Raw genomic sequence first — 26,485 nt, forward strand, 5'->3', positions numbered from 1 at the left:
AATTCTGAAGTTAAATCTTTTATAATGTTTGAAGTTACGGTATCCTCTCTTTATGAATTGATGTGACAATATAGGATAGACTTCCTTCCGTCTGTTCTTAATTTCTTCTTAACTTTTAATGTCTTTACTTGGCCTAATGAAAAGCTGGTTAATGAGTCCCCAGAATTTGTTTTGAAATTTTGCTGGCACATAAATCCAAATGTTTGGGAAATACTAACTTAGAACACAGATAACTTCTGTATTGACCATTTTCTGGTTAATATCTAGCCTCCTAACCTTATCCAGGCACCCTCACCCCTCAAATCAATCCAAAACATATTTGGCCTTAGACTGATCCTCACATTGCTTTCCTATTAGCATGTATAATGTAAAGTAAAAGTTTTGTTGAATCGACATCTTAGTATAAGTAAAGGGAAAAATTATGAAGAAAGAAATTGGCTACTATCTGGTGAGATATGCAGGTTGACTAAGGCCTCTGAACGGGAAAAGAGGTAAAACCTGGGTGAGCAAATCAGAGAGAGTTAAAAGGAGAAGAAACAAGGTTTGATTTGTGCCCAAGGACAAAATTATAGTTTCTAATTCTTCACTTCCCTTATCTCCCCTCAGACTATTGGCATATTTCATTGTCAGTCACTCCCCAGCAATAGACTCCCTCCCATGGAGCACCTGGTTGCAGATTTCATTGATCTTTCCTTGGTTCCTTGACTCTGTGGACATGTGTCAATTAAGCTCTAAGGTGCATGAGTTTAACACATATTATTTAGATGCTTATTCAGAACCTGCACCTTAATACTGCCACAAGAATCAGAGTCAGGGTCAGAGTCAGTCTTTTGAAGTATCAGATAAAAATAGAAGAGTAGAAGTGTGCACCTCACATCCCATCCTTTTATATCTTAGTGACCTGAAACCACTCTTTGTTTAGCTGAATGAGTCTGCCTTTTAAATTTTTGGACATGCAAATGACCCTGATTATGATAATCTAACAGAAGCCTTAATAAACAGCTGATCTGGTTTGCCAGGAAAAAAAAAAAAAATCAAAATCAACTGTTCTTACTTTTAATTTGCCTCATAACTAACAATCTCTTTCTGCAAATAAACTGATTCATCTGTTGTAGCTGTTCATTTTGCAACTATTTTGGAGGACATGTTGCTAAAAGTTAGACATTTATGGATGCTTTACTGAATTTTATATATGGTAGAAGTCATCTTGGACTATACCTGCTTTAGTTTTTTTTTTTTTTTTTAAGCCAAATCATTGGAATCATGTTGTATGGCAGTGTGGGCCATACTTAAACTGCAGAAGGGAAGAACTAACTAAACCAACTTGACAGCGTGGTCTTGGTGTCTGATTTTAATCATATTTCAGATTACACAGAGCAGAGAGCTTTTATTGCTCATCCTCTAGTAAGAGCACAAGACTAGCCTCCCTCCTTTTTAAATTTTTATTTATTTATTTATTTAGAGACAGGGTCTCACTATTTTGCCCAGGCTAGTCTCTAACTCTTGGGCTCAAGCATTCCTCCCACCTCAGCCTCCCCAAATGCTGGGATTACAGGCATGAAGCAAGCCTAGCTTTGTTTTCTTGATTTTTTTAAGCTTACTCTTTTTTCTTATTGTTTTTTCTATATTAATTTCCCCTTTTCTTCAATTTGTCATGGCTTGGGTTTTGGTTTGGTTTGAGTGCTACATATGTCTTAAATCACCTTAAATTGTCTTTTGGAATGGGTTTAGCTACTAATTCACTGATTGTTTTCCATATAATATCCCTTACTTACTGGAAACAGTTTAGGATCTTTCTTCACAGTAGTTTCAGTGAGATAAATATAGGTACATTTTGCTTTGTTATATGTAACTAGCAGATATTTAGGGCATAATCATGTTGGGTTTTCCATCCAAATGTCAGTGCTTTTTGTGTGCTTTAGGTGATGTTGACTCCTACCTTGAGTACCCTTCTAAGAAAACTTAACAAGACTTAACTTCATACCCTTACTATTCTCCCATTTGCCACAGAGTTCTCATCCTCAGTGTTAGTGACGTGGTCACTACATTCAAGGACCTTTTGGTTATAGTGAGGAAAATACAGGATGCATGTATTTTTTGTTTCCTAAAGACCTTGTTAATTTGAGTATATGCATCAAACAGTTGTTCTATAGGAATAAACACAGAGGATGCATTGAGAAGATTACAGTTTATAGGAATGCATTATGCAGTGACCAGCATATTTTTCATTTTCCCATTCTTGTTTAATTATATGACAATTTTAGCAAACTTAAAAATGTACCTGCTTATTTTTGTAATATCTCAAATATTTTGCAGAGAGCTATCTTAATAGCATGGCATGTCATAGCAAGTGTTTGGATTTCTTCATAACATTTTAACATATTAACTGCCATTCCTGAACTATTGATTTTCAGGTAGGCTTGTCAATATAAGCACTAGCACTGTGCTTAGGTGACATTGCTTAAGCACTTACTGTGAACCAAACACTGTTCTAAGTGCTGTACAAATATGAACTCACTTAATCTGCATAGTATCTCTATGAAATAGAATAATTATTTCCAATTTACATGTGAGAAAACTAAGATACAAAGAGGTTAAGTAACTTGCAAGGTCTCACAGCTATAAGCTGTCATTAGAATTAGACGGGCTAGCTCAGAGTCCATGTTCTTCATCAGTACCTTATGCTGCCTTATGTTTAGGCTATAACAAATTATAATAAAATGAATGATAAAATAGCAAAATAATAACAAAATTCCACTTGAAGACATTTTGATCCCAGTGGAAACAAATGTGGTTCACATAGTATTGACAAGGATAGACTAGTATTTTACCAGCTTGAGTGGCCTCACCCAGTTCATGTGGAAGCATAGTAGGCTACAGTAAAGAATTTGGACTTCATCTCATCACAATAAAGAATTGTCTCTGGGTTATAAGCAGAGGAGGATACAATGAAATTTGTTTTTTTTTTTTTAGATCAGTTTAGCATTAGTGTGAGAGATGTATCGATTGCTAGGGACTGGGGGCAAGGAGACCCATTAGGAGAATACTGGAATAGTTCTAGAAAGAGCCTAGTGCTGCTAAGGCAATAGCAATGGAGTAGAAGAGAACATGGATTTGAGAGATATTTAGGAGATAAAACTGTCAGAACTCCCAAATAGATGACGTGGAAGTTGAGATGAGGGGGAAAATAGAGTCTAGGATTATTCTCACATTTCTGTCTTGAGATTAACTTATCATGGGTAACACAGAGGCGGAGTGACTATTGATGGAAAAAATAACTGGTTTTGAGTTTTATGTAAATTAAGTATTATAGATATAGAGCTCCAGAAAAAAGTCTGGATGAGATACAGAATGATAATTTTTCATGAGAGTAGTAAATAAGATCATCTTGAGAGATCATGTAGATTAAGAGAAGTGGACCAAGAGCAAAACTCCCAGGAAAACAAACACTTAAGGAAGAGCAGAAGACAAGAAGCCATTAAAGAAATTGAAAAAGTATGATCAGGAGGTAGAAAGGAAACTAGGAGAAACTAGTATTTCGTATGTTAAGGGAGAATATTTAAGAGAGTTGTCAGCAAGATTAATTGGATTTGGTAAGTAAGAGTTTGATCTCAGTGACTTTTGCCAGTGCAGTCTCAGTAGAGTGGGCTGGATAAAAGCCTGATTATGGTGAGTTGAAATGTGATTTTTGGGGCCAGGCACCGTGGCTCATGCCTGTAATCCCAGTACTTTGGGAGGCTGAGGCGGGCGGATCACGAGGTCAGGAGATCCAGACCATCATGGCTAACATGGTGAAACCCCATCTCCACTAAAAATACAAAAAATTAGCCAGGCATGGTGGTGGGCACCTGTAGTCCCAGCTACTCGGGAGGCTGAGGAAGGAGAATGGCATGAACCGGGAGGCAGAGCTTGCAGTGAGCCGAGATCGCACCACTGCACTCCAGCCCAGGCGACAGAGCGAGACTCCGTCTCAAAAGAAAAAAAAATGTGATTTTGGAGACTTCCATTTCAAGTCATTTGGTAGAATGGATGCTCTGCTCTGGGTACCATCCTCTTATTAAAAAATGATCTTCTATAAGATAATCTTAATTGCGTTGTCATGCCCACAGAAAGTAAGAGACGTGTCCTAGGGAATAGGGAGCAAGAAACAATGCTGGACAGTTGGTTATCCATTTGGATTAAAATGGAATCAGATCCTTTCCTCATACCTCACCCCAAAATTAATGCTTGAAGACTTAAAGACTTATGTGAAAGGATAAACTTAAAAATAATAATAAAGAGAGAGTATCTTCATGACTACAGAGTAGAGAAAGTTTTTTTAGGATACAAACACACAAAATGCTGACTATCAAATGATTAGTAAATTTGACTCAATTACAATTAAGAACTTCGGTACATCATAAAATATATGAAAAATAAGTCATAAACTAGGAAGAAGATATTTGCAACCAATGTAACCATAGAGAATTAGTATTCTGAATACACAAAAACTCTTCCAATCTATGTTTTAAAAAAGACTACCCAGTCCAGCCTGGGCGACAGAGTGAGACTCCGTCTCAAAAAAAAAAAAAAGGCCTACCCAGTAGAAGAATAGGTGGAAAACATGAACTGGGTAATACAAAATAAGATCAAAGTGAGAGCAAAAATTTAAAAATCTAAATACCAGGTAATGGAGAGGTTCAGTAGAACCTCTTACACATGCCTGGCTGGTAGGAATAAAAATTAATATACTCAGGAAAAGTATGTGGCACTATCCTATAAAAATTAACATTCACAAAACCCTAAGACACAGCATTTCCTCTCTTAGGTACATACCTTAAAGAAACATTTGCACATGTGGGCTGAGAGACATATAGATAGCAGCAGTGTTCATGCTCCTATCTAAAGCATTAGATTGTCTTCTCTATCTACTTTAATTCCTTTGTTGATGTCATCCAGTCTCATTGATTTAAAGCCTATCTACCAAAGACTCTGGAATTTGTATCTCTAGACTAGGTAGGTATTTCCTTGAACTCCAGAATAGTAAAATGAACTGCCTGCTAGTTGAAATCTGCATTTGGATGATAATAGACGTTTCTAATGTAACATGTCCAAATCTGAACACCTAATCAGCCCCAAATATGCTTCATCCACTTTTGTGCTATTAAAATTAGTACTGCTATGAATGTTCTAAATTACATCGTTTGGTTGGTGTCATATGTAAGCATTTCCACTGCCCATATACTTAAAAGTAGAATTACTAGATCATAGAGTATGCATATGTTCAACTTTAGCAGATATTGCCAGTTTTGCAAAATGGTTGTAGCATATTCTTACCCGCAATGTGTATAAGTCATTTGAATTTTTTTAATATAATTTAGATCATGTTTTAAAATTCAGCAATGGCTCTTAATTTACTCAAAGTAAAAGCATACAGTGACCTATGAGGCCTAACAAGAGTGTAACTCATTTCCCTCTTAATCACTCTAACCTCACTCCTTTTCTCCCTCTTCACTCATGATGCTCTGGTTACAGTGGTGTCCTTGTTAAGTCTTAAACATGCCAGTCATGTTCCCCCTTAGGGCCTTTACTCCCTCTGTGTAGAATGTTCTTCCCTCAGATATCCACATGGCTCACTCCCACACTTCTTTCAAGTCTTGGTTCAAATGTGACCTTCTCATTGATCTCTGTATTATCTCCCCCCTCACCATCAGCCTGTCTTAGTACTTAAAATCCTTTTTACCCTACTCTGTTTTCAATTTGTTTCTTTTGAGATGGGGTCTCACTCTGTTGTCCAGGCTGGAGTGCAGTGGCAGGATCACAGCTCGCTGTTATCTCAGCTTCCTAGGCTCAAGCGAGATTCCTCCCTGAGCCTCCTGAATAACTGGGACCACAGGCATGCGCCACCACACCCAACTCAGTTTTTGAGATTTTTTGTGGAGACAGGGTCTCGCTATGTTGCCAAGTCTAGTCTTGAACTCCTGGGCTCAAGTGATCCACCTCAGCCTCCCAAAGTGCCAGCATTACAGGCACGAAGCAGCACACCCAGCCTCTCTTTTTTATTTTATAGCATTTATCACTTTGAAATATACTTTGTGATTTACTTGAATATGATTTAGTTATTTACCATGTTATTATTTTCTTCCTCTAGTGCCCAGAACAGTATCTGACACATTGTAGATAATCTATATGTGTTTGTTGTTAAGTGAATGAAAGCAAAAAAAAAAAAAAGAAATGGAAAAGAGCCCAAAAGCTAATGACAGAATAAACAAATTATAGTTATTTACACAAAAACATAAATGAAAATGAGGAAACTACAGCTATATGAAACTACATAGATGAGTCCTAGAAATCATAATATTGTACAAGGCAAGTTACTGGAAACTATACACTGTAAAATTTTTATAAAACTCAAGCAAGCAAATCAGTATTGTTTAGGGATATATGTGATTTTTTTTGTAGGAAATTATTTTTAAAAGAAAGGTAAGAATAAACTCAAAATTCAGAATAATGGAGACATGAGTGGCACAAAGTGATGGATTAGATGGTGAAGGAGCACTTGGGTGCAACAGTATTGGTGTGATCTGTTTCTTGGCTTGCATGGTGGATTTGAAATAGTCACTTTAATGAGTTACACTATTTTCTTTTGTGTGTATCAAATATTGCATAATCAAAATTTTATTTAAAATGTGAAAGTGAATGTAAGGTCAGAAAATAGAGTCATGTTATACAGTTAATGTTATATAGAGTTATGTTAGAAAATCGAGTTAAATAGAGTTATATAGAGTTATGTTAGAAAATGGAGCTACTGTTACTTTTGAGAAGTTTGGCTGAGAAAAGAGTGGTCGCTGGATGGTATGACGGGGCAGAAAAAATGTGTCAGTCAGAGATGGATGGTATGCGTGGTTTATGTGTGAAAGTTTACCATGTTTCTGGGCACAGATGCAGTGGTTCAGAGACTGAACAAAGGTAAAGGCAAAAATACCTGACAGAACAGAAATGACCAGTGAAGCCAAGTCCAAGTGGAGGATCAGATCAAGAGTAAAAGAGGAAAGATACCTTGGATTTAGTGAAGGAACAATGCTGCTTCTGCAAATAGAGGAAAGGAATGAGAAAAGTTTGTATGTAACATTGAGTTCAGTTTCATAACATCAGGAGTTCAGTTTCATGTCAAATAACGTGAAGAGTTCAATTTCAAGATATGGTTGAAGTCAGGTTGGGGAGGGCTCTTAAAGCGTAATGAGAATCTCTGATAATCACCCTAGAAAACAGGATAAGTGATTGACCAGGGAAAGGTTCATGAAAGGATTCCTGAGCAGTGCTGACAGCTGAGTTAAGATTGAAGATACTAAATTTTATAAACATGCCAGTTGAGTACCGCTTGATTTCTACAACTCAGGTATAAGAGAAGACTGATTGAACTTGAGATTTTCAGGAGATAGGGAAGTCAAAGGAAGACATGGATGGGAAAGGAAATCAGCCTATGAAAGCAGTGTTGGATCAGGAGAAAAGGGAGATCATTATGAAGAACAAATGTAGAAGAAAGAGAACTCGAGAGATGAAAGAAAGATATCATGGCCACATGAAAGTTTGAGATTTCAAAGATGAGATAATCGAGTTCTAAGAAATAAGTTCCAGGTTGTATCTTTGAACATGGGTTACTAAAAATACAATGAAAGACACGAGTTCAAGGAACTTTAAGCCTAGATTTTGGACATTAAAGTCATGCTAATGGACAAGAGTTGGGATGGAGAACAAAATTGAACACAGCACCAAAGTTGTCAATAAATGAGGACTCAGCCTTAAAGCATTGAGAAGGGGTAGAGGATTGTATGTACATATGCTGTGATCTCAAGGAAGAAGGAACTTTAGCATGAAACAGGAACAACAGTGGTGAAGGAAAGTAGCCTTGGAGTATCTGCAGACTACCAGCACTGCTTCAGGAGAGGATAGGAAGTCTCTGCTCCTGGGGCATGCTGGGGAAAGTGTTCCAGGACATCCAGGCTTCATTTCAAGGCAACACAGGAACAAGTGTTCCGTAAAAAGATTGAGGATATAAGGGAATTTATTTATAATGGAAAAAAAAAAAACTTTCTAGTGAGCATAATGGAAACGATTGAAAGGAGATGATAAGTTAAATAATCAGTCAAGAAATGGAAATACAGCTGTGTGAAAATGTGAGCAAAAATAAGAAGGTGGTCTGCAGAGGCTTGCTTTTTGTTTAGGGGCTGAAGATCAGAGACATGGTCGGATTTACAGAGGGGCTGGGTCTAACGTTTGTGAGTACCTTCTGTTGATACCAGGAGACTCCTTGCCCTTTGGTCTCGTTTTTCAGGGCAACCCTGCCTTTTCATAGGAATTTTGAGGTTAACGATTACCCTTCCCCACTTGTAAGAATAGACCCTTACTGTCTTATCTCCTCTGGGGTGTCTTACATGTATTTACTGGGACCTATTTCTCTAGGGTATCCTTTGCCAATTATTTTCCACCTTTGTGTGAGATGGGGCCTCTGAACGTAATTTACAGTTTTTGAAAAGTATAGCCTTGGCCGGGCGCGGTGGCTCAAGCCTGTAATCCCAGCACTTTGGGAGGCCGAGACGGGCGGATCATGAGGTCAGGAGATCGAGACCATCCTGGCTAACCCGGTGAAACTCCGTCTCTACTAAAAAATACAAAAAACTAGCCGGGCGAGGTGGCGGGCGCCTGTAGTCCCAGCTACTCGGGAGGCTGAGGCAGGAGAATGGCGTGAACCCGGGAGGCGGAGCTTGCAGTGAGCTGAGATCCGGCCACTGCACTCCAGCCTGGGCGACAGAGCGAGACTCCGTCTCAAAAAAAAAAAAAAAAAAAAAAAAAAAGAAAAGTATAGCCTTATTATTAGATAATCCTGCCTTTTCCTCGCTTTGTACCTTTGGCAAGTTACTCTGCTTCAGTTTTCTTACCTGGAAATGATACTCACTTAACTTGTTAAGATTAAGTGAGTTAACACAAGTAAAACACTCAAAATGATGCCTAGTATATACTCTGCACTATATGGTTATTTTTGAAAACATGGTGATTATACTTTTACATACTATAACTCTTATTTACTGAGTATCATCAACCAATATACTTGGTGCTTTATTTAATTTCATTCTCACAACAATGCTATGATGTTGATTAACCTTGTCACTGAAATAAGCTAAGACCTCAGAGAAGAGCAGTAAATTGCCTTGCTAATAAATACTGAAGTTGTTATTAAAGTATATCTTTTAATACCAAAATTCACTTTCTTTCCACTGTACAACTTGTTACAAACCACTGTCATTATCATTACCTGTATATTTGTGTTAGCTGTTAATAAATTTCCTCTGAAGTTACATAGCACCATAAAGTAATGAAAGATCTCCAAAAGTTCTTATTCTTCTTTCCTTTTGTAACTGGACATCTTTGATCTCCTTTCTGGTCTCTACTTGTTCTTGGATAGAGAACTCTGAACCTGCACCTGAGGCTGTCTTTTCAGATTCGTGGATATGAGTAAGAATGCCATCTACTGAGCACCTGCACTTTAATTTAAATCTTAAATTTAAAAAAAAAAAAAAAAAACAATGAAAGTGGTAGTCTTTATTCTCTTAAGAGGCAAATAACAGCCTGAAACATAAATCTCACCTTTGAGACACATGTCTACCAAACCTATATTCTATACACAATTATTTGTGTATTGTGGATATTCCTTAAGGATTATCGAGAATTATGTTATACAACGACATTTCAGACTGAATCTTTTAAATTAATAAATATTATCTCAAATTTTATAAATGAAAATTAGCGGCAGGCTACATGAGTAAAAAATTAGAAGATAGCACCTGTAGTGTTATTGAAGGTAAAGTGAACACAAAGAGAATCATTTACATCAAATATATATTTCTGAAAAGTATACTTTGATAAGCTTTTGAATTGGTTCATAAGGAAATCTGAAAGATGTTCAAATTCAGGGCAGCAGCAGTAGAAATCATTTAATCATTTTTTTTTCCTGTGTCAGAAACGTTCCTGCAAGCGGGAACGTTTGCTTTTTTTTCCCCCTTCCCCTTTCCCGGGTCACTGCAGGTCACGTGATGACTATCATGTGACTCGGTCAAAGGATCTTTTCCTCTTACAGCCTTGCAAAAGAAAAAAAAAAGACCGTTCTCCAATTAAAGCTGTTAACGTGTACTACGCTGTTTCCTTGTTGGATTTTCTTGTTCTCTGCTGCTACTGTAAAAACAAAATGAGTGGTAAGATTTGCTGTTTTCGAACAGTCTGCTTTTATTTTAAGACAGAAAGCATTGTATTAATCTAAAGTCATGCCGTGTGTTTTTAAAAATAGATGCTAAATATAATCGCTATAAAAATATTTTAAATTGCCATGTAATTACAAAAAGGTTAGACTGTGTCGAGTTATTTTGTAATTTTATATTCCACAGAGTATTCCATTCTAGGATCTTTATTTTACTACGTTTTTCTTCTAGAGCTGAAATCTGAAAATTGGCATCAGATTATTTGGAAGCCATTGTGAAAGCTGGCTTATAGAGAATGTGTAGCACAGCAGCAGCACGTTGCATTTTAAGAATTAAAACTCCTGGACAAATTTGTAATTTTATTTTTTTAAAAACTCTTAAATATGAATCAATATTAAAAAGGAAAAATAAGGAAGAATTTAAGTTATACTAGATGAAATATCTTCTTTAAGTCAGTGATGGCACTTTTTAAGAAACTGGGGTGGGGAGCTTCACAGATTTCTTAAGACAATTGGTTAGAATTGTTGACTCTTCTGCAGGTTTTTGAAATAGGAAATGTGTGCTTAATAGCTCCATGATTGGGGTAAATCATGCTCAAATCACATAGATTATAAAGGAGCTGCTAGGTGTATACACAGTTGTTCAGGTATTGCTACTCTTGTGCCAAGTATACATTTGACAATACGATCTGAGTTTCTTCCTTGGGACAAAATCTCCCTCACTGCATACAAATTTAAGTCAGTTTATAGTTAATCTTCTATTACTTTCTAAATTAAGAAGTATTGTTGGAACTAAGGAGCTAATCATTTACATCATTAAATATGCAAGGCTTTAAGGTTTTGCTACTATAGACACAGGAATAACAACAGACATGAGATGCTGTAAATGCTGCAGTTCTAAACATCGATACTTGTATTTATTATGTTTATACAATAGGGGTTTGCATTCAGTGTTGAATGTTACTTCACAACAATATTTTAGGCATTAAATGTGATACCGTTAAATTGTCTTTTTAAAAAATAATCTGGCTGGGCATGGTGGCTCACACCTGTAATCCTAGCACTTTGGGAGCCCGAGGCAGGTGGATCACTTGAGGTCAGGAGTTCAAGACCAGCCTGGCCAACATGAGGAACTCCCGTCTCTACTAAAAATACAAAAATTAGCCGAGCTGAGATCATGCCACTGCATCCAGCCTGGGCAACAGAGTGAGACTCCGTCTCAAATAAATAATAATTTAAAAAAACCTATTAAATTACGCATTTATATTTGGAATTTTGGCTGGGCACAGTAGCTCACGCCTGTAATCCCAGTATTTTGGGAGGCCGAGGCTGGCAGATCACTCAGGCCAGGAGTTCAGGACCAGCCTGGCCTACATGGGGAAACCCCGTCTCTACTAAAAATACAAAAATTAGCTGGGCTTGGTGGTGCCCACACCTGTACTCCCAGCTACTCAGGAGGCTGAAGCAGAAGAATCACTTGAACCCAGGAGGAAGAGGTTGCATTGAGCTGAGATAGTGCCACTGCAGTGCAGCCGGGCAACAGTGAAACTCCATCTAAAAAAAAAAAAAAATCTAACCATGTACCATTTCTGCCTCAGGATAAAAAAAAAATTACTTGCTAGAGTGAAAGGATTACTTCGTAAAGAAGTAAGTTAATCAGTCTTTTTCCTGGGCTACATCTAGTAATATATTTACTGCTGGTTTATTTTAGGTTACATTTCTGTTTTCAGCATCACACTTAGATGTAATTAAAAAACAAAGTAGAATTTAGTATTACCAAATTATAAACTATTTTAGCGGCTATCAAAGTATAAAATGGTTTGAATTGTAACTACATATATATTCATGTTTCTGGTAAAAGGAGGGCAACTTGAAGCAATTATGTGATTTTACTATTTTGAATGTAATTAGCAATAACTTATTAGTCTGATGGCAAAACAAAAACACCTGTTCTAATGACTCGCTCTAAGGATTAAATTTGACAGCATATAAAAGGACCCACAGTAAAAGTGCAAATGCTAATGGTGTTTATTAAGATTACAAATATGATTTTCAGTGAATTCTGTCAAGTTCTCGCTGAATTTCACATACTATAAATAATATCTAAGCCACCTGTAAGGATTCAGGAAGTTAGTTTATTGTAATTTTATTTAAATTAGCTAATGGAAGTAAACCAGCGTTAGTTTAAGACAGTCCTCATTTCTCTTGAGTCTAGAAATATAGGAACTAAAAGGTGAGTTTTATATGAAGCTTTTCTGCCTAGAGGTATAAAGCAGCTCACAGGTTTTATCCAGTAAATTAATAGGTAATGTTTGCTTAAACTTAAGAAAGTTTTATTCTTTCTCTCATGTTTTTAAGGATGTAAAGACAACAAAGGCTTTAATTTTCCTTAGAGGCTTTAGAGCATAGTTCTTAAGCCTCAAATTATATCAGTTGCCAATACTGCATAGTAGTTTAATGTTTACTAAAAATGTGGTAAGGATATGTCCTTAGAAATGAAACTACCTGGTTTTGAATCCCACTTCTACCACTTGGGGAGCTTAACCTCTCTGTGCCTCAGTGTCCACATCTAGAAAATGGGGATGATGATGATATTTGCCTGATAGAATGATTATGAGGAGAAAAAAATATGCAAAAGGCCTGGCACATAGTTAGTATTAGTTATATATAATTAAGATAATATTCTGGACAACTTCATGTATTTGGTGGTGGGCTTGTTTTGGATGGGAAGACCATCTTGTTGAAAAGTTCTTTTCAGCCAGATATTATATGTGTAATTTAGTGTTCTACACAAACACTTCTTACTTTCTTTCAACCACTTCAGTCTTATCCCTACTTCTCTTCTCCTCCCCACCTCTTCTGTCTTTTCTCTCCCCTCCCGCTTTCTCCCATTTCTCCACATCGTTCCTCCTCCCCCTTACCCTTCTGTTTTCTCCTCTCCCTCCCTTGTTGTCTTCTCTTCACTCTCTCCTTAATTGCCTCTTGTCCCCTTTCTTATCCCTCCGTTTTCTTCTCTTAACTCTCGCTCTCCCCTTCTTCTCTCCCCTCTTGCCTTTCTCCTCTCCTTGCTTCCCCCTTTTTTCTCCACTTTCCCCACTTTCCTTACTCCTTTTTAGTATTTTCCCTCATACCCCCTTTCTTTTGTATTCTCTTTTCTCTTCCCTAGCTCTCTCATCTCCCTAGCCCTAATTTTACTACCACTCTGTGGTTCTGTCCTCACCCCTTGCCTTCCCTAGAAAGGGCAGAATGGCTGTAATCCGGATTTGCTGTGACCTCCATGCCCTTTATTCTGGTTTTCTGAAGTATGTATAATATTAACAAAGTTATTTGTTTTCTGCCCTACAATTAAGCTTTTCGTCCTTCATTTCTTTTATAGCTGAGAGCCATTATATAATGGTAGATTATAATTCTGCATATAAAAGAGATCTTTTTCACTTTACATTCTTCATCAGACCTTTGTTCTTATTTCCTTAGAAATAAGTAATTTCTTTGAAAAGGTTTCATTTCAGGTTATTAAAAACCGGTGGGCATGAGGGGACACTGCAGTGTAGAGTTACAGGAAGAAAGGAACTGAAGGGGGGTAAGAGACTTTTTTAAAAGTTACATAAAGCAACTAAGATTTTAGTTCCTAGAAAGAACAAAACACACCTTCTCCAAATGCTGCTTTTGTTCCCAGAAACGTTAAAAGAGAAGGTAAAATAGAGATAATAGTTATAAAAGTTAATTGGAAAACCTAACACTGTAAAAGTGAAAGGAACTGTAGAATGAGAGAAGCTGAATTTTCCTTTTTAGAACTTTTTAGTGTAAGAAACAAAAAAAATTTTTTTTTTCCTTTGGGTAAATACACGTGTGGCATTTTTCTTTGTTCTTAAGCTGCCATAGACATGAGTCACGCATTACAGTATTTTAACCCTAGCAAAGCAAGTTCCAAATTTGTAACTATTCTTCCTCTTGCTTTTTTATTTTGTCCCTGTTATTTTTGAAAATTTTGCCTTTTGTATTTTTCATTGATTTTTATATGCAGAGTTTAGTTTGATTTTTCTCTAGGTCAGTGTTTCTAAACTTACACTATTATAAGAGTCACCTGGGATATTTGTAAAGTGAATATAATGATTCAAGACCCCATTGACTAAGAATCTGTAGGAGAGCCTGTTAATCTATTTTAAAAAGCCCTCTCACCCGCCCCCGCCCCTGCCCCTGCCCCTGCCTCTGCCCCTGCCCCTTCAACTTTAAGAAACACAAATGTAGGTAAAAGGTAATTTGTGCACTTTACAAGATAGATTTTTATAACAGGTCAATCATCTGAATTTATTTTTATAAAATGTATATAAAATTTTATAAAAATGTAGTTACTGTTGGCTTGAGTGTTTAGATGAAGTATTAGAAAAATGTAATTCAAATTATTTTCAACTTTAGCCCGATAAGCAATCATGGGTTAATACATCATTTCTGTGACCCATTCAGGTCCTGCTCAGGTTCCAATGATGTCTCCAAATGGTTCTGTGCCTCCTATCTATGTGCCTCCTGGATATGCCCCACAGGTATGTTTTTATGCTATTTTTCTTTTCATGTTTATATAATAGTGATTATTCTCTTTGATTTTGATGAAAAAATACCATTTAATTACTGAGGCTCACCAAGTGTTGTGTATCTATCATAAATCTATTTCAAGTATCTTAGTACGTTTGGAAAGGAAGAAAAATTTTTATTGGCAGCACTCATCATTTGGCTTTGTCTTTGGGTATTAAGTCACAAAAGAAAATTCATTCTAGAATTTTATCTCCCTAAATATATGACTAAATAAAAATAATATTTTAGGTTGTAAAGGTGCCTACATTGACATTTTAAAATTTAGTCATTTGCTCAGATGTAACCCAAGACAATGCTTCCAACTTTATTCATACAAAGAATCTCAGACACTGATGATAATTGTATGGCATGTTGTGTTCAATAGAAAAGAGTTTAGCTCTGCAATCCTGAGGGATGAGGGGAATCAGTATCTCCATACACCTGTAACCTTTTATGCACAATGGCTGGAAAGCTCTGACCTTATAGTAATTTATGAACACAGGCAAACTGAATTAAACTGTAAAATCTGCAGGTGTTCAATATCTTGCACTACTGAGGTTTCATATAGTCTGCACTCGTTGCCTCAGTCTATTTTGGGAAATAATCAGTTTCTTTCCCTAGCATTGAATTTACACTTGAAGTTTTCTTCTGACCCTCTGTTACTTCCTCCCTGATTATGCCAGAATATTGGTGGTGGGATATTGGGGTGGATTTTCTGCCCACTCCATGAAGCACGCAATCACATGAACGACGGCAAAAGGAGCGCACTGGGAAGGAGAGAATGGAATGAGATTTAGAGTCAGAAAAGGAGAATCCATATCTTATTTCAAACCTTTGCTGGCTGCATGGTCTTGGGCAAATCAGCTTCCTTCAGTCTCAGTGCCTTCCTCATGAGATGAGATCATGTACTACAATTACCTTGTAAGCTTTTCAGAATAGTCTCTACTAACTATCTCTACTTTTGTTTAGCACACTGACTCCTTGATATAGTCTGCATTCTGTCTATATTACTCTACTAAAACTGCCCTCCGCTGTGTACCAAATCCAAAGGCCTACTTTCCAGCCTGGTCTTCTTTGACCTCTGGTAAAATTTGGTACCACTGATAAGATTAACTGCAGATTTCCTTGACATCATGCTGCCCTGATTTTTTTTTTTTCTACTTCTCTGTTGCACCTTCTCAGATCATCTCTTACATGAAGACTGTTCTCTAGCATAGTTCAGTTCATGATTTATTGAGTGGCACCACGTACTAAGCTCTGTATTGGGAGCTAGTGATAAAAAGATGATTAAGACAAGTTCTTTCAGTGCACTTGTAGGTTATCTGCTGTTCTGTCATCTTACAGTACCTTTTTGTTTTATTGTTTGTGGCAAACTCCTACCCTTTTCATTTCACTTCATCGTGAGCTCTGAAAGCAGTTTTCCCTGAGCCTTTGCAGGTGCTTCTCACTTTAGGCTTTCATGGCATATTATTGATACATATATTCCTCTTTTCATAAACTTATGAAACTAATTCCTGAGATTATGAATTCTTACAGTTCGTATATTCAACAGTGTTCCACAAATATGTATTGAGTGTTTATATATGTCAGGCACGCTTGGATGCTTGGAATATGTCCATGACTGAAAGAGGCAAAGACTCATGCCACTCTGTGGTTTATATTCTTATGGGGAGAGGAAAATAAAAAGTGGATAAACTCTATAATGTTTGCTGGGCACGGTGGCTCACGCCTGTAATCCCAGTACTTTGGGAGGCCAAGGTGGGCGGATCACCTGAGGTCAGGAGTTCGAGACCAGCCTGGTGAAACCCTGCCTCTACAAAATATACAAAAATTAGCTGGGCATGGTAGCAGGTGCCTGCAATCCCAGCTACTAGGGAGGCTAAAGCAGGAGAATCGCTTGAACCTGGGAGGTGGAGGTTGCAGTGAGCGGAGATTGCACCACTACACTCCAGCCTAGGAGACAGAGTGAGACTCTGTCTCAAAAAAAAAAAAAAAAAAAAATTCTATAATGTGTTCGAGCTGGTTGTATTTTACAATAGAGTGGTCAGAATAGGCCTCATTGGGCAGGTAAGATTTCAGTCAAGTCTTGAAGGACAGGTGGGGGTTAGCTCTGCATCTCTCTGAGAAAACAGGATTCTGGACAGAAATGGCCAGTGCAAGTGGCCTAAGATGACAGCATGCCTGGGAACAGCAAGGAGGTCAATATGACTGGACTGATTCATCAAGGAAGAATAGTAGGGAATGAGGTAAGAAGTAAGAAGCCTAGATCATATAAGATTTTTACTCATCTTTATATCCTCAATGCTGAGTATATAGCCTGTCATATAGTAGGGGCTCAGTAAATATTTGTAAATCAGATAATCATCCGAGTTGAGGTTCTATATCTTTAGACCAAGAGCCACAGAGATAATCTTCCTATAGCAATTCTTTGGTTAAAGAGCCTATAGCCAGCTTGTCCACTCAACGAAGTTTAGATTTCTTGACATTTAAGGCTTTACACGGTTCTGTCCTGGTTTTGCCTTGGCACCATTTTCTTAATACTTCCAATTATGTCCATTTTTGTAGCCAAACATTTCTCACATGCTTACTTGGTGTTTCCTTAACGCAGTTATCTAAGGAATGTTATTCATTTCTCCATTTCTGCCTTCTAAAATTCTACCGATCCTTGAGGGCCTAGATCACTTCAATACCAGAAGTGGTATTGAACCACTTCTTGGTTATAATACATATCACCTAATATAATTATGAACAGTTAGCCCTTCATATCCTTAGGTTCCAAATCTGTGGATTCAACCAACCACAGATTGAAAATATTTGAAAAAAAATTGCATCTATACTGAACATGTATAGACTTTCTTGTCATATTTCTTAAACAATACAATATAACTATTTACACAACATTTACATTATATTAGGTATAAGTAATCTAGAGATGATTTAAAGTATACCAGAGGATGTTGTAGGTTATAAGCAAATACTACTCTATTTTATATCAGAGGCTTGAGCATTAGAAGATTTTGGTTTCCACGGAAAGTCCTAGAACCAGTCCCCCATGCATACCAAGAGACAACTGCATATGTATTTTTATCCCTACAGGATTTTAGGTTCCTTAGGATAGGAACTGCCTTTTAATTATTTTTGTGTTCTTGCGGTAACTCAAATGTAGTAGGTATCCCATAAGTAGTTGTCACATAAATTAATTTTAACTATAGTCTTCCTGGAAGGATTATGTGAGGCTAGTGGGCTACTATTATTAATCTTAATTTAAGATGAAGATGATCTGTAGAAAACATGTCATTTTCATTACACAGGGTAATCCAAAGACAAAAATCTAGTCTCGTCATTTTTTAGTTAATTTAAGTTTCCAGTATGTAAGAATTTGAGTCTTCCACAGAGGCGAGCCCACAGAGGGCGAGCTAAAGCAGGGTGGGGCATCACCTCACCCAGGAAGCAAAAGAGATTGGGGAACTCCCTCCCCTAGCCAAGGGAAGCTGTGAGGGACTGTGCCATGAGGAACCATGCATTCTGGCCCAGATGCTACACTTTTCCCACAGTCTTCACAACCCACAGACCAGGAGATTCCCTTGGGTGCCTACACCACCAGGGCCCTGGGTTTCAAGCACAGAACTGGGCAGGCATTTGGGCAGACACTGAGCTAGCTGCAAGAGTTTTTTTTCATACTCCAGTGGCTCCTGGAACACCAGCAAGACAGAACCGTTCACTCCCCTGGAAAGGGGGCTAAAGTCACAGAGCCAAGTGGTCTAGCTCAGCAGATCCCATCCCCACAGAACTCAGCAAGCTAAGATCCACACTGGCTTGAAATTCGTGCTGCCAGCACAGCAGTCTGAAGTCCACCTAGGACACTCAAGCTTGATGGGGGACGGGCGTCTGCCATTAACTGAGGCTTGAGTAGGCCGTGTCTTCCCCCACCCCCACCCAGCCCAACAGTGTAAAGAAAGCCACCAAGAAGTTGGAACTGGGCGGAGCCCACCTCAGCTCAGCAAAAGCCACTGTAGCCAGACTGCCTCTCTAGATTCCTCCTCTCTGGACAGGACATCTCTGAAAGAAAGGCTCCAGCCCCAGTCAGGGACTTATAGATAAAACTTTCATCTTCCTGGGACAGAGCACCTGGGGGAACGGGCAGGTGTGGGTGCAGCTTCAGCAGACTTAAACGTTCCTGCCTCCCGGCTCTAAAGAGAGCAGTGGATCTCCCAGCACAGCCCTCGAGCTCTGCTAAGGGACACATTGCCTCCTCAAGTGGGTCCCTAACCCCAGTGCCTCCTGACTGGGAGATACCTCCCAGCAGGGGTCAACAGACACCTCATACAGGAGAGCTCCAGCTGGCATCTGGTGGGTGCCCCTCTGGGGCGAAGCTTCCAGAGGAAAGAACAGGCCGCAATCTGTGCTGTTCTGCAGCCTCTGCTGGTGATACCCAGGCAAACAGGGTCAGGGTGGACCTCCAGCAAATTCCAGCAGACCTGCAGCAGAGGGGCCTGACTATTAGAAGGAAAAGTAAAAGAAAGGAATAGCATCAACATCAAGAAAAAGGATGTCCACACAGAAACCCCATCCGAAGGTCACCAACATCAGAGACCAAAGGTAGATAAATCCATGAAGATGAGGAAAAACCAGCACAAAAAGGCTGAAAATTCCAAAAACCTCCTCCAAAGGATCACAACTCCTCGCCAGCAAGTGAACAAATTTGGACGGAGAATGAATGAGTTTGACAAATTGACAGAAGTAGGCTCCAGAAGGTAGGTAATAATAAACTCCTTCAAGCCAAAGGAGCATGTTCTAACCCAATGCAAGGAAGCTAAGAACCTTGAAAAAAGGTTAGAGGAATTGCTAACTAGAATAACCAGTTTAGGAGAAGAACATAAATGACCTGATGGAACTGAAAAACACAGCACAAGAACTTTGTGAAGCAGGCACAAGTATCAACAGCCAATCAATCATACGGAAGAAAGGATATCAGACTTTGAAGATCAACTTAATGAAATAAAGTGTGAAGACAAGATTAGAGAGAAAAGAATGAAAATGAATGAACAAAGCCTCCAAGAAATATGGGACTATGTGAAAAGTCCAAACCTATGTTTGATTGGTGTACCTGAAAGTGATGAGGAGTATGGATCCAAGTTGGAAAACACTCTTCAGGATATTATCCAGGAGAACTTCCCCAACCTAGCAACACAGGCCAACATTCAAATTCAGGAAGTACAGAGAACACCACTAAGATACTCCTTGGGAAGAGAAAACCCGAGACACATAATCGTCAGACTCACCAAGGTCGAAATGAAGGAAGAAATGTTAAGGGCAGCCAGAGAGAAAGATCAGATTACCCACAAAGGGAAGCCCCATCAGACTAATAGCAAATCTCTCTTCAGAAACCCTAAAAGCCAGAAGAGAGTGGGGGCCAATATTCAACATTCTTAAAGGAAAGAATTTTCAACCCAGAACTTCATATCCAACCAAACTAAGCTTCATAAGCTTAGTTTAGGAGAAATAAAATCCTTTACAGACAAGCAAATGCCGAGATGAGAGATTTCATCACCACCAGGCCTGCCTTACAAGAGCTCCTGAAGGAAGCACTAAATATGGAAAGGAAAAACAGTACCAGCCACTGCAAAAACATGCCAAATTGTAAAGACCATTGACTCTATGAAGAGAATGCAGCAACTAACGGGCAAAATAACCAGCTAGCATCATAATGACAGGATCAAATTTACACATAACAGTATTAATCTTAAATGTAAATGGGCTAAATGCCCCAATTAAAAGACACAGACTGGCAAATTGGATAAAGAGTCGAGATCCATCAGTGTGCTGTATTTGGGAGACCATCTCACATGCAGAGAGACACATAGGCTCAAAATAAAGGGACGGAGGAATATTTACCAAGCAAATGGAAAGCAAAAAAAAAAAAAAAAAAAAAAAAGGCAGGGATTGCAATCCTAGTCTTTGATAAAACAGACTTTAAACCAACAAAGATCAAAAGAGACAAGAAGGGCATTACATAATGGTAAAGGGATCAATACAGCAAGAAGAGCTAACTATCCTAAATATATATGCACACAATACAGGAGCACCCAGATTTATAAAGCAAGTTCTTAGAGACCTACAAAGAGACAGACTCCCACATGATAGTAATGGGAGACTTTAACACCCCACTGTCAGTATCAGATCAATGAGAAAGAAAATTAACAAGGATGTCCAGGACTTGAACTTAGCTCTGCACCAAGCTGACCTAATAGATATCTACAGAACTCTCCACCCCAAATCCACACAGTATACATTTTCTCACCACATCACACTTATTCTAAAATTGACCACATAATTGGAAGTAAAAACACTCCTCAGCAAATGTAAAAGAACAGAAATTGTAACAGTCTCTCAGACCACCGTGCAATCAAATTAGAACTCAGGATTCAGAAACTCACTAAAAACTGCACAGCTGCATGGAAACCGAACAGCCTGCTCCTGAATGAGTACTGGGTAAACAACAAAATGAAGGCAGAAATAAAGATGTTGTTTGAAACCAATGAGAACAAAGACACAACATACCATAATCTCTGGGACACATTTAAAGCAGTATGTAGGGGGCAATTTATAGCGCTAAATATCCGCATGAGAAAGTGGGAAAGATCTAAAATTGACACCCTAATGTCACAATTAAAAGAACTAGAGAAGCAAGAGCAAACAAATTCAGAAGCTATTAGAAGACAAGAAATAACTAAGATCAGACCAGAACTGAAGGAGATAGAGACAAAAAGAAACCCTTCAAAAAACATCAATCAATTCAGGAGCTGTTTTGAAAAGATGAACAAAATAGACCACTAGCTAAACTGTTAAGAGAGAAAAATCAGACACAATAAAAAATGATAAAGGGAATATTATCACTGATCCCACAGAAATACAGACTACCATCAGAAAATACTATAAACACCTCTATGCAAATAAACTAGAAAATCTAGAAGAAATGGGTAAACTCCTGGACACATACACCCCCCAAAGACTAAACCAGGAAGAAGTAGAATCCCTGAATAGACCAATAACAAGTTCTGAAATTGAAGGGGTAATTAATAGCCTAACAACCAAAAAAAGCCCAGGACCAAATGGATTCACAGCTGAATTCTACCAGAGGTACAAAGAGGAGCTGTTACCATTCCTTCTGAAAGTATTTCAAAAAACAGAAAAAGACGGACTCCTCCCTAATTCATTTTATGAGACCAGCATCATCCTGATACCAAAACCTAGCAGAGACACAACAAAAAAAGAAAATTTCAGGCCAGTATCCCTGATGAACATTGATGCGAAAATCCTCAGTAAAATACTGGCAAACTTAATCCAGCAGCACGTGAAAAAGCTTATCCACCACAATCAAGTCTGCTTCATACCTGGGATGCAAAGCTGGTCCAACATACATAAATCAATAAACGTAATCTATCACATAAACAGAACCAATGACAAAAACCACATGATTATCTCAATAGACACAGAAAACTTTCAATAAACTCAGTATTGATGGAACGTATCTCAAAATAACAAGGCTGTTTATAACAAACCCATAGCTGGTGTTGGGAATACTGGCTAGCCATATGCAGAAAACTGAAACTGGACCCATTCCTTACACCTTATACAAAAATTAACTCAAGATGGATTAAAGACTTAAACGTAAAACCTAAAACAATAAAAACCCTAGAGGAAAACCCAGGCAGTACCATTCAAGACATAGGCATGGGCAAAGACTTCATGACCAAAACACCAAAAGCAACAGCAACAAAAGCCAAAATTGACAAATGGGATCTAATTAAACTAAAGAGCTTCTTCTGTACAGCAAAAGAAACTGTCATCAGAGTGAACAGGCAACCTGTAGAAAGGGAGAAAATTTTTGCAATCTGCCTGTCCGACAAAGGGCTAATATCCAGAATCTACAAAGAACTTAAACAAATTTACCAAAAAAACAAACAAACAAACAAAAACTCAACCCCATCAAAAAGTGGACAAAAGATCTGAACAGACACTTCTCAAAAGAAGACATTTATGTGGCCAACAAACATGAAAAACAACTCATCATCACTGGTCATTAGAGAAATGCAAATCAAAACCACAAATAGCTACCATCTCATGCCAGTTAAAAAGTTAGGAAACCACAGATGCTGAAGAGATGTGAAGAAATAGGAATGCTTTTGCACTGTTGGTGGTAGTGTAAATTAGTTCAACCATTGTGGAAGACAGTGTGACAATTCCTCAGGGATCTATAACCACAAATACTACTTGACCCAGCAATCTCATTTCTAGGTATATAGCCAAAGGATTATAAATCATTGTACTAGGACACATGCACACATATGTTTATTGCAGCACTATTCACAATAGCAAAGACTTGGAACCAACCCAAATGCCCATCAATGACAGACTGTGGTGCATATACACTATGGAATAGTATGCGGCCATAAAAAAGGATGAGTTCATGTCCTTTGCAGGGACATGGATGAAGCTGGAAACCATCATTCTCAGCAAATTAACAAAGGAACAGAAAACCAAACCCTGCATGTTCTCACTTATAAGTGGGAGTTGAACCATGAGAACACATGGACACAGGGAGGGGAACATCACACACAGGCCTGTGGAGGGATGGGGAGCTAGGAGAGGGATAGCATTAGGAGAAACACCTAATACAGATGATGGGTTGATGGCTGCAGCAAACCACCATGGCACGTGTATACCTATGTAACAAACCTACATGTTCTGCACATGTATCCCAGAACTTAAAGTCTAAGTAAAAAAAAAAAAAGAAGAAGAAGAAGAAGAGGAGAAAAAAAGCTTCAGAAGAAGCAAACTATTTGAAAAGATGATACATAGTCCACACACCAAGATTATATACTTTACACATAAATAACCTCCATAGCCATTTCTGGGGCCTGCTTGGTCCTTATTTTAGGCAGAACCTTACTGAGCTTTATTATTGCAGTTTAACAAATAAGGAATGTTTTAAGAAATTGATGTACTGCACAGAGGCAGAAATATGTGCTAGTGGAATTAAGTTATCAAATGAGGAAATGAACAAAACATAAAACTATAAAACTTAAATACAAAGCAAGTGACGCCAGGAGTAGAAGGAACTTAATTCACTGGCAAATAGTACTAACTTAGAGTCCCTAAGAGCATTGTATTGCAGGACAGGATAACATTTCTGCTATTTCAGCGATGAAGTTAATAACTTACCAAGAGAAGTTTATAAACTACCTGAATGGGACTCCTGAAAGGCACTATCAGAAGTTCTGCCTTTCTTGTAATGGCTCCCTTTTTAATAGAATGTGGGCTGTTATGGTAGTGAGAGGGTGCCTAACAGGGAAGGAATTGTAGATCGCATAATGTGGGGAAAGAACCTATCTGGACTTTGGGAAAAGTTTCAGGTTACTCCTTTGAGCTGTGCCTGGTGTTTCATTTTGCCTTTATGATGCCATGCAGCAGTGAGGTCAGTGTGTTTTTTCAAAGATTTTGCAAATCAATCTGATCTCAGTCTTCTTGCTGCTTTTGGGGACAACAGCCAAAAGGGACAGACGGGAATGTGAGAAACTACAAGGTGGGGAGACCTAAGAGATTTATATGAGAATGAAGAGATATAATAAGAACTGGAGAGAAAGGAGATTGTGGTCACATACTGTTGTGTATGTTTGTAGACACATAAATGTTTGCTGAATGAATGGTCTGTGTTACTGTTTAAGAGCTTAAAGTTGTTTTGAGCTTAAAGTTAAGCTATATTATTGTTTAAGAGCTTAAAGTTGGAATAGTTCTGGGTTCAGGGTGAGACCATAGAAGTAGGTTGCAAAAAGTAGAGAGGAAGCTAAGGTTGTAGGAATTGAGAAGGTCACAGAACCCTAATAGCTTCAGTGGTGTAAAGAGAGGGAGAAAGAAATGTAGCATTCTGTTAGTGCTAAAAGAACATATATATATCTGATCATATCATTCATTTAACAAATAACTTTTAGAGCATCAACCCATGTGGTAGGTACTATTCCAGGTCCTGGGGGGAAAAACAATAAACAAAACATTTATCATGGGCTTTATATTCTGATGAGGAAGACACACAATATAAAATGTCAGATAATATACACAGTTTCCTTTCTCTGCAGCCCTTCTCAATTGTGTCTCTGTTCAATAAAGGAGAAAAAAAAAAGCATGTCTTTGCCTACTTAGAAATTAGGTGGCATCTGTGGTTAAGTGGTCAGACTATGCTAATGCCTCATTTAATTTTATTGCCTTACCTGTATTTTAATTTTTATGAACACTGACAAATTTGAATTATATTTTATCTTTTTTTTCCTTTTCACAACTTACTGATTTTATTTTACATCACAACCGGTGTACCCTGTTGGTACGAAATCTAACCTCTACATGGTGGCCATTTCTTAGCACCTGAGCCCCTGGAGACTTAGCAAATGGTTTTGAAGTCTATTGCCTTCCTCTGAAGTTACTGGCTGCTTGAGGTAGTGGAGTTCACCATGCTCTCAGTTCTTATCTGGCTTTTTTTTCCCCCCTCCTCTGTCTACATCTTAGGTTTGAGTTTTGTTTTGTTCTGTTTTTTTAATTGTGGTGAAACACACATAACGTAAAATTACCATCTTAACCTTTTTTAAGTTTACAGTTTAATGGCATTAGGTGCATTTACAACATTGCACTACCATCTCCACCCTCCATCCACAGAACTCTTCATCTTGCTGAAAGCTGAAGCTCTGAACCTGTTAAATAGTAGCTTTCCATTTTCCTCTCCCCAAGCTTATCTTTGTATTTTAAATGTTCTTTCTCAGCAGAAAAGTGGTTTTAATTTCTTAAATAATTTAGCCATTTATTTTTAATCAAATCTCTTGTAAACAACAACAACAACAAAGACACTAGAAGGCCTATGGATTCTATGCCCACAAAGTAGATAAGAACATGGAATCTGAAGCCAAGTTGCCTGAGTTCAAATACTGGCTCCTTCACTTTCTACTTATATGACCCTGGGCAAGTTGTTTAACATCTCTGTGCCTCAGTTTCTCCATCTGAAAAATTGAAATAATAATAGTATGTAACATTGTTCCAAGGATCAACTAGTTCATATATGTCCCTTGAGAAACTTAACCGTTAGATTATAGAGTAAGACATATGCATCTGGAAAATTAACACTTCAATGTTATAAATATCAAACAAGTGATACAGAATAAATGCAGTAGAAATTATAGGAGAGAGAGATCACTGAGATTGTAGTACCTGGGGGAGAGTTCATGGGGGAGCAGTCAAATGGTGTCTTACACAGACTCCTAGCCCCACACCTCCACCAGTATTTGCACATCTGCAGTTATGTGCTCTGCCTTCTCATCCAACCCACAAACTCTACTTCCACATCTGTAACACAAACTTTCCTGCTCCTGTCCAGACTCGGTTCCCCCACTAGGGTACTGGAACCCGTCCCTTTTTGCCTGCATATTTCTAGCATTTTCTAGCATTTTTTCTTTTCTCTCTTCTGCATTATCAGTTTCTTGTTCTCTGCTGGGTTATTTTCATTAGTATCTTGAGCCTTTTGCAATTTCACTCCTGAAAACAACAAAACATGAAAGTTTCTTGACTTCACTACTCCTATGAGCCACCACCCTATTTCTGTATTCCCCTTTGCAGCAGAACATTTTTAAATTGTGCAGTTAG

General features: G+C 38.1%; 2 protein-coding genes across 4 annotated transcripts in view; one reads left to right on the top strand and one right to left on the bottom strand.

The window, feature by feature from the left end:
- MED4 (mediator complex subunit 4) overlaps window positions 1-26,485 on the bottom strand; it is a 1,135,161-nt gene that overhangs the window by 1,053,994 nt on the left and 54,682 nt on the right. The window lies entirely within an intron of this gene.
- Window positions 1-26,485, top strand: part of FNDC3A (fibronectin type III domain containing 3A) — a 232,182-nt gene that overhangs the window by 115,365 nt on the left and 90,332 nt on the right. For 2 of the 3 annotated variants that reach the window (XM_050766259.1, XM_050766260.1), the window contains exon 4: window positions 14,696-14,772. In XM_050766259.1, coding sequence (XP_050622216.1) covers window positions 14,696-14,772 — 77 coding nt within the window. Of the gene's footprint in view, window positions 1-8,840; window positions 10,230-14,695; window positions 14,773-26,485 lie in introns of those variants that run through there. The other variant, XM_050766261.1, reaches the window with a different exon arrangement.

Source organism: Macaca thibetana, chromosome 17 (assembly GCF_024542745.1).
Source record: "Macaca thibetana thibetana isolate TM-01 chromosome 17, ASM2454274v1, whole genome shotgun sequence".
In the NCBI taxonomy this organism is placed as follows: domain Eukaryota; kingdom Metazoa; phylum Chordata; class Mammalia; order Primates; family Cercopithecidae; genus Macaca; species Macaca thibetana.